The 8,213-nt window shown below is 55.0% G+C and overlaps 1 protein-coding gene across 4 annotated transcripts; it reads right to left on the bottom strand.

Moving 5' to 3' along the window:
- Positions 1–386: 386 nt before the first annotated feature.
- DGCR6L (DiGeorge syndrome critical region gene 6 like) lies at positions 387–6,963 on the bottom strand. 4 transcript variants are annotated; one of them, XM_008697596.2, is made up of 5 exons: positions 6,787–6,961; positions 6,548–6,708; positions 2,381–2,481; positions 1,434–1,574; positions 387–961 (listed from the first exon to the last, which is right to left on the bottom strand). In XM_008697596.2, exons 1-5 carry the CDS (start codon positions 6,894–6,896, stop codon positions 815–817), a joined length of 660 nt encoding a protein of 219 aa, XP_008695818.1. In that variant the 5' UTR covers positions 6,897–6,961; the 3' UTR covers positions 387–814. The 4 variants fall into 4 exon arrangements, with proteins under 4 accessions (XP_008695818.1, XP_008695819.1, XP_040475542.1 ...); XM_008697597.2 differs by having other exon boundaries at positions 387–942; positions 6,787–6,959; XM_040619608.1 differs by having other exon boundaries at positions 6,548–6,963.
- Between the last annotated feature and the right edge of the window lie 1,250 nt (positions 6,964–8,213).

Consider the following 8,213-nt stretch of genomic DNA (forward strand, 5'->3'; position numbering starts at 1 on the left):
TAGGCTTGGTGCTTCTCTACCTGGGGGCTCTTTCCCCCAGACTTCCTGATGTTCTGTGCCCTTTGCCCCAGATGCCCCATTAGGCTCCTGCTGTTCTGACAGGAGCAGATGCATGGCTGCCTGCCCCCACCTCCAGCCTCCCAGAGCCGACTAGATGTGATGTGGTCCGAGTGAGTTGGGGCTTACCCCGGGGGAAAGGTGGTGTGGCTGAGCCTGCAGCTCCAGGAGGGAGCCCCAGAGGGGGTGCCCGTGGGAGGAGCCTCTGTGACAAAGCGGGGTGGGGGCAGATATCTGCTGGTTCCTCTGTAGGCCACGGAGCTACAAGGCGAGGGCTGTTGTTGGGCCCTGGTCGTGGCAGATACCACAGAGCTATCACACAAGCCACATGCAGGCCACACTGAAGTACCTTTATTTCTCTGGGCCTCACAGAGCTTGGGCCTTGCAGTGTCTTCCACTAACTTAGCGGGCTGCACCTGCCAAGGGAGGGGTGGAGACCAGAACATGGGGCATGGCAAAGGTCAGGATGTGCCCAGTGGAGTGGGAAGGTGCTAGGACCTCCAGCCCCACTCTCCCCTGACTATGGGGCAGCCAGCCAGCCAGAACAGACCCACTCTTCCCTTTATCACACCATCCTAGCTTTGGACAAAACAAAATCAGACAAAGGTGGGTGGCAGGTGCAGCCAGGGTCCACCTGGCCTCTCCTCAGAGGGTCAACCCCTCCTGCAGGCAAATGGGTAGGTGGTGGCCAGGTGTTGGGAAGATAAGTTCCACTCAGCTTTCTGCTGCTTGTGGTGACAGGAACAGGGCTGTCTTCTCAGCCATGATGGGCAGCAGGTAACTGGCAGAGACCCCACCTGGTCACAAGGCTGTCTTCCCCACCTGGCAGCCCCTCTGCTGTAGCTTCCTGATGAGTTCCAACAGGTTCATCTGCAGTGTCAGCTCCTGGGATGCAGAAGGGCTGCTGTGAGACCAGAATGACACCTGGTGTCTCCTGTCCTGGCAAAAGCCCCCTTTTCCCAAGGGCCCAGAGGCAGATATTGGGGTCTACAGAGTGCCAGGCAATGAACCCATAGGACTGACTTCCAGTGAATCCTGGCCACGGCTTGCCAGAATGGGACAGAAGCAGGGACGCTGCCCCACAACAGGGCCTGCCGTTGCCCTGGCTCAGTGCAGAGGTGTATGTAGGGGAGGAGCAAATGAGGGCCCTGTGAGCAGCAGGCCTGGGGAAGGTAGACAACACTCCCACAGCCAGCTGGCTTGCCCTCCTATGGGCAGAGGCAGTGGGACTTGCCTTACTAATTCTTCCCTCCTCCCCTCCCCCCACACACTCTGGGCCTGGCTCCCCAGGGACCAGTGATAAAACCCCAGAGGGAACTGGGCCTCTGGGAACCAGCATCCCCTGCGATGTGCTAGGGCAGGCCTGAGGCACTGACCTGTGGGTTGGTGGTCACATAGAAGCCAGCAACCCCAGCCTTCTCCAGTGTGCTCTGCTGGTCTGCCACCTTCCGGTCCAGCTCTAGGACGATCTTCTGGTCCATTGCCCGCTGCTCTTCACGGATCCGGTACTCCACTGCCTGCAGGGTGAGGGTGGCTCAGGGGCTCAGCCCCCTGACCATCACACACTGCCTCAAACACACACTGGTCGCCGGCCACTTCCTCCAACCCGTTCCCCATTCCCAGTGGCTCCAAGACCACCCATGGTGCCCTTACCGCACCCAGGTTACTCCTTTCTCGGCCACACTGAACCCTGCAGAAGGGCTCAGCTGCCCTACCTGGAATGCTCTCCCTTACAGAACCCCCAGCCAGGTGTCCTCCCTTTGCTGTGCCAGGCCTTGCCCAGCACGACTGCTCGAGACCACCATGAGCTGGCCAGATGCCAGGTCCACTTCTGCTTACTAACAAGTTGCCAACCATCTCTGGGCCTTTGTTTACGTTCCTCCCCACTGGGGCTGCCTGCTGATTCCAGCTTGGCACCTCTTCCCTGTACACCCAGGCTCCGGGCTGCCTGGGGCCCTGCATAAGCCCTTCCATGCACCCCCACCACCCATGGCTTCTTGGTTACATATAAGTCTGGTTGTCCTGAGCAACCTGGGAGCAGACTGGGCCTCTGCTGGCTGGCCCCACCATCCCACCACTGCCCTGAACAGGCCCAGCCCTTGAAGAGCTATGGTCTTGGGAAGCAGGGGGATCAGTCTCTACCTGGTCCTGCTACACCCAAACCTCCATAGTGAAGAGCCACATTTGGGGACTCATCAGGCCTCCAACGGCCCACCCAAGTTGAGGCCCAGAGCAGCCAGCAGCTCCCAAACCACCCTGAGCCCTCTTCACCACAGCCCAGTCAGCAGAACCCAGGTGATACCCACCTGGCTCACAACCCTACCTCCAGCTCACGCTGCTGAGCTGCCTGGAGCACGGGCAAGTTGTGGGGTCGGCAGGCCTGCTGGGCTTCCTGGTGCTTCTGTCGCAGCGCCTGCCTGAGCACTAGGAGATGGGGGGGGGGGGGAGATGGAGGGGGACAGGGAACACTTCTTGCCTTGGCACCTACCCTGGCTGGCCCACCATGGGGCAGCCAGGCCAAGGTGCAGAGGTGAAGCCCTTGCCTGATGACCCAGCCTGCCTGAAGCCCTGTACTAGAAGCTGGGTGGAGTTCTGGGGGACACCTAGTTCCCTACCCCACTCAGTCTTGCCCTCACCCAGGGCAGGGCCTCTCTCCAGCAGTGAGGATCCAGGGGACTCTGGAGGGTGCAAGGCAACTGAGACCAAGAGAAGTGGGAGACTGTAGTCCAGAGGCTTCTGGGCTCAGATGGCCAGAGGCCAGCAGTCCTAGGTGTGAGCTGCCCATCACCCATGGGACGTTCATTGAGATGTCCAAGAGACCACCCAGGCAAAGTCTGGAAAAGGAGGGCGAGGAGAGGAGTCGTTGTGCCCAAGTATGGCACAGCCTCTGCCCATGGAGGCGTGGTGGTATCATTCCCTCAGTGCTGCCCTTTAGGGTGGGCAGAGCTGCCCCATCCCATCCATAGCTCCCAGAGGGAGTAAGGTGGGTACGAACCCTGGGAGGCCCAAGGATGGGATGAGCCATCATTAGAGGCTCTGTGCTGGGGAGTCTGTGTTGCTTGGAGTGGGGCTCACCATGGCCACTGAGAATAAGCTCCCACAGCTGCCATTAAATGACACCATAAATATAAGCAAAACTGTCCACTCTCCTAGGACTGGACAGAGGAGAAAGGTACCATGGAATGGAAAGAAACCAATTATAAAACAATACTCAAAACCACACAGCCCAGGGCCACCTGGGTGGCTCAGTCCGTTAAGTGTCCAACTCTTGATTTTGGCTCAGGTCATGATCTCAGAGTCATCAGATTGAGCCCCACATCAGGCTCCACACTAAGTGTGGAGCCTGCTTAAGATTCTCTCTCTCCGGGGCGCCTGGGTGGCCCAGTCGTTAAGCGTCTGCCTTCAGCTCAGGGCGTGATCCCGGCGTTCTGGGATCGAGCCCCACATCAGGCTCCCCACTAAGTGTAGAGCCTGCTTAAGATTCTCTCTCTCCCCTCTCCCTCTGCCCTTCTCTCCCACCCACCGCTCTCTCTCTCTCAAAAAACAAACAAACAAACAAACAAACAAACAACAACAAAAAACCCACTCAAACTACACAGCCCAAATCCTAGACCATTTTCAAGTGGCCAGATCTCCCCTATAAGGAGTGGTCTCTGGCCATAAGGAAACACAAACCCAACACTATGTCTTAAGCAGACACCTCTTAGTAGTTTGGCACCTCCTATGCCCAGAACCCTCCCAATCTTCTGTTTCTTGGCATTCTGTGCCCACCTCAACAATGGCATTTATTACATTAAATGAGTTTGAAACCAAGAGCCACACTTAAGACACAGGAAGACAGGAAGATGCTCCCTGGTTAATGCTTACACCCCGTGGAGGCAGGACAGGAGGAAATAGATAAATGCAGGGATACGTCATCTCCTTTACTCCATTTATGAAATATTGCTGCAAATCCCAGAGACAACTCCCAAATTCCACTGGGTAAGCAACCATAGGTGAGAAGAGAGCTGTGGCCATTGCCCAGGCGGAAGGGGCCTGGCTTTAGCAATGACCAAGGAAAGCAATGGCAGCCAATCACCACCACCTGCTGAGTTGGAAGGAAAGGGCAGAAAGTCACAGGGAGCTCACTCGCTGCTGGTGGCATTAAAATGTGCCCGAAACTTCCAAAGGACAAGTAGCAAAGTGTCTAAAGGGTTATCAAAAACTCCTCAATTAAAAGGAACCAGGATTCTATGAAGAAATTGCTGTCCACCTCCCACTTTTATTATTCTGAGTGCTTTACTGGCTCACTGAACTAGTAACCTCTTGTGGAGATAAACACAGATCACCCACAGGAGAACAAGAACTACTTACTGACAAAAAGAGACTAAGTGACCATCACTGCCTGCATTTGGCAGAGACTCAAGCACAGGCAGGAGAAGTGGGAAAGCTTTATGGTGGCCAAAGGGGAAGGTGCATCCTGACGGGAGGCTGCTGGAGAAGCTGGAGGGGGGCCGAAGCAGGGAAAGAACTGGAAAAGATGAGCTTAAACACCTTCCTGCACCAGAATGCAAGGAAGTGCTTCAAGAATGATGGGGACACATCAAAAGGACAGAGGAGCCAGCCCAAGAGCTCTCCCACTGACCAAATGTGGCACAGTTTGAGCACTACAAAGAGTAATGAGCTATGTACTTTGGATTTGTGACTGTATGCATCCTACCCCTCAATAGAAATGTTTACAAAGACAACCACTCCAACGGCAGGGAAAAGGTAATACCAATTCTATAAAAACTCTTCTAGAAAACAGAAGAGAACTCTTCCTCAACTCACACTCTCTGAAGCCAGCCTTACCCTAACACCCCATCCAGACAAAGACATTACAAGGAACTACAGATCAACGTCCATTATAAACACGGAGGCGATATTCTTAACGCGATTTTAGCAAATCAAATCCAACATAAACAAAGGGTAATACATCCTGACCAAATGGGATTTATCCCAGGAATTAAAAAATGACTAATTCACCCAAGTTAACCAAAAAGCCATGTGATCATCTCCATAGATGCAGAAAAAGGGGTTCAACAAAACCCCACGTCCACTCCTGAAAGAAACAATCATTTTTGCCACAAACGTTTAAGCTGTCTATCATCGTGCCTGGACCTGCTGTCCAGTGTGCAGGAAACACAGAGGGTGGAGAAACGGTTAAATGACAGCATGAGGAAGTAATCTGACAGATCCAGAATGGGGGCATTCTACAGGTAGAACGCCCCAGACTCTTCGGAAAGAAAAGTCAGTACCACAGTGAATGGGGCTATTCCAGAAGCAGAGAGACCAAAGTAACCAACAGCAATGCATAAAGCTACACTAGCCTCACAAAGTGAGTTTACGGCAAGCTGGATAACGTAACTGTGGACTGAAGGTCAGAAGACACCCTGGAATGATTGTTTTCAGGATGCTGTCCACCGTGCTCGTACCAGAGAGTGTTCTTGATCTGAGCACTGGTTCTCAATCCTGGGCCAAGGTTGATCCCCAAGGATGTCTGAAGACATTTCTGATTGTCACGGGGGGAATGTACCACTGTCATTTAGTGGGTCGAAGCCAGGGATGCTGGCTAAACAGCTTGCAATGCACAAGACATTGTCTTACCATTAAGACTTGTTCACAAATAACAATGCTGCAGTTGAAAACCCCAGTCTAGAGGAATGCTGCAGACTCATGGTGAAGCCCTGTGGTGTTGCATATATTTAGGGGTATTAAAGCTTTGGCAAAATGTTAATTATTGAATCTAGCTGGAAAGGATATGGGTTTACATTACACTATTCTTTCAACTTTACTGTATGTTTTAACTTTTTTTTTTTAAAATAAATTAGTTGGGTGAGAAAATAACAAAGGTGGGAAACTGATGGGGCAGGGAGAGCTGCCCAGCATACCTTGCAGTTAGGGGCTCCGGGAGACCCTTGAGTAGGGATGCCTGGGTGGGGCCAAGGCTCACGAGGTTTTGGCTGAGGGTGTGGCTCAAGCGAGGAAGTTTTCGGGTCCCAAGGGTGCCACAGGGCATAGTGCAGGGGAACTCAAAGTGCGGGTGGTGGTGTGGCCCTCTGCTCTGTCGGAGGGGGAACTGACCCTAAAGGGCACAGCAGAGCTGTCAACACTTCGGGGCATCACTGGGGGTGGTCAACCGCTACCGCTGACCACCACCACCGGGATCCGTCGGTGGACTGACCAGGCAGGGAGGCCTTGGGCCATCCTGCTTGTAGGAGGGTGGAGACATGGGCAAGTCCGGGCAGAGAGTCTGGATATTATGCTAACAAGGGGCCGTGCAACTGAAAAAATTAAACTGCCTTGACCCCTTTGTCACCGAAAAAACCCCGCTAGCAGTCTCCGAGCCCTTGGCCTGGTCAATTTTAGGGACATCATCTGAGCGACACCCAAGGAAGGGCTCGGTCTGCACAGAGACTGAGAGCTAAACTCCCGGAGGAGAAGCGTGCGTCGTCCCGCCGCCCCCGCGCACCTCGGTGCTCATTCTGCAGCCGCAGGCGCTGGTTGTACAGGCTCTTCTCGGTGAGGTGCTGGATCTCCAGCAGCCCCTGCACGATCTCGAACACGGTGCCGTCGAGAAGCGCCAGGGCCAGGTCGCTGAGCATGGTGTAGGACAGGCGCTGCTGGAAGGAGCTGCGGGCAGAGGGGCGCGGTGAGCGCGGGCAGGACCAGGGCCACTTCAGCCGCCCGTTCCGCCCCGCGGCCGCGCACCTGGGCAGCTCTTTCACTAGGCTCTGCAGCGCGGACAGCAGCTGGTAATGCCGCTCCTGCTGCCGGGCCCCATCTACCGCCTCCTCGAAGGCGCCGGTGTAGCGCTCCATGGCGCCCGAGCCCGGCCAGCCACCGGCCTAAGCAACGCCTACGTCAGTTCCTAGTGCGGCGCGTCCCGCCCATTTTACGTCCGTCTCCAACGCGGTGCGTCCCGCCCCCTTTTACGACAGTTAGCCCCGCTCGGCCCACTCTGCACCGTCCAGAAAGAGGCTTTCTCCACCCCTCCGCGGACGTTCGTAAAGAGGGTCCCTCATTGTCCCCGCCTCTTACCATGCCATTTTGCCCACGCGACTTCAGAGGCGTAAAACCACAGCCTCGAAATCGCGAGATTTCGAGGAAGCTCGCCCTGCCTGCGCAAGGTGGGCGCGAAACGAGACCCCCCCCCACTGGTCTGGGCTGCATCCTGGGGGAAAAGGTGGGGGGGGGGGTTCTCGTCTAGCGCCTGCGCCTGTTGCGCCTTGCGGGCCCCGGGTGGTCGCTGCTGTCACAACCTGTTTGCTCCTGTTTGCTCTCCGAAAAAGCGCTTGAGTCACTGATCCCCTCAGTACAAGCGGCGTGACCTTGAGCCGTTTTCGTCACCTTCAGGCCTCAGTCTCCTTGTCCTCCATTCATAGGACGTTTGTCCGGGTTACCTGTCAAGAGAGCCCCCACCCAAACATACACACCTGTGCAGGCTCTGGGAGCTCCAGCAGCGGCGGTGCAGTCAGGTCCTGCAGGAGGCGTCTGACTTCGGCTGGCCCAGGGTGGTCCCACAGCACTTTTGGGGAGGAGTCCCATTCCCCACCTCGCTTCCGCTTCCACCAGGGTAGTCAGCATGTCGAAGAAAACCTAGCCCAATGTCTCAGTCCAGCCTTGAGAAAAAAATTTCCTGGAATCCACAATTACGGTTTTCATAAGCCACAAAAATCTACAAAACAGAGTTTGGATTGCTGAATATCCTGCTGGGCTCATGGGGTCGGGGGATTCCCGCCATGGAGAACCAGCATTGTGTCTTCCTCATCTTAGTGGGAGGGTATTCAGTCCTGCGAAAAATTGGGAGGGGGCTGCTGTATAGCAAAATGCAAAAGTAGGTAGGCTTCTGAAGAAGACAACCAGAAAGAAGGCTCGTGTGGCCAATTTGAGCAGATGAATCCAACTGGCCATGGATTAGAATGCCTAGAGCTCTGGAGAAGAGGGCATTCTGACCCCCGGGGAGCTCTGTAGGGTTCAGGCCAAGGAGAGGATTTAGCCTAACTTAGGGCATTGCCCAGGATGATGTCTTGACAAAAGACTCCTTGACCAAACTTTGGGCAGGCTCCTCTGAGCACTCTTCTGACTAGGCCTCATGCTTGGTGATGTGGGAAACAAAGGCAGAAGGAAAAATTATT

This window comes from Ursus maritimus, unplaced genomic scaffold, assembly GCF_017311325.1.
Source record: "Ursus maritimus isolate PB19 unplaced genomic scaffold, ASM1731132v1 scaffold_33, whole genome shotgun sequence".
Taxonomy (NCBI): domain Eukaryota; kingdom Metazoa; phylum Chordata; class Mammalia; order Carnivora; family Ursidae; genus Ursus; species Ursus maritimus.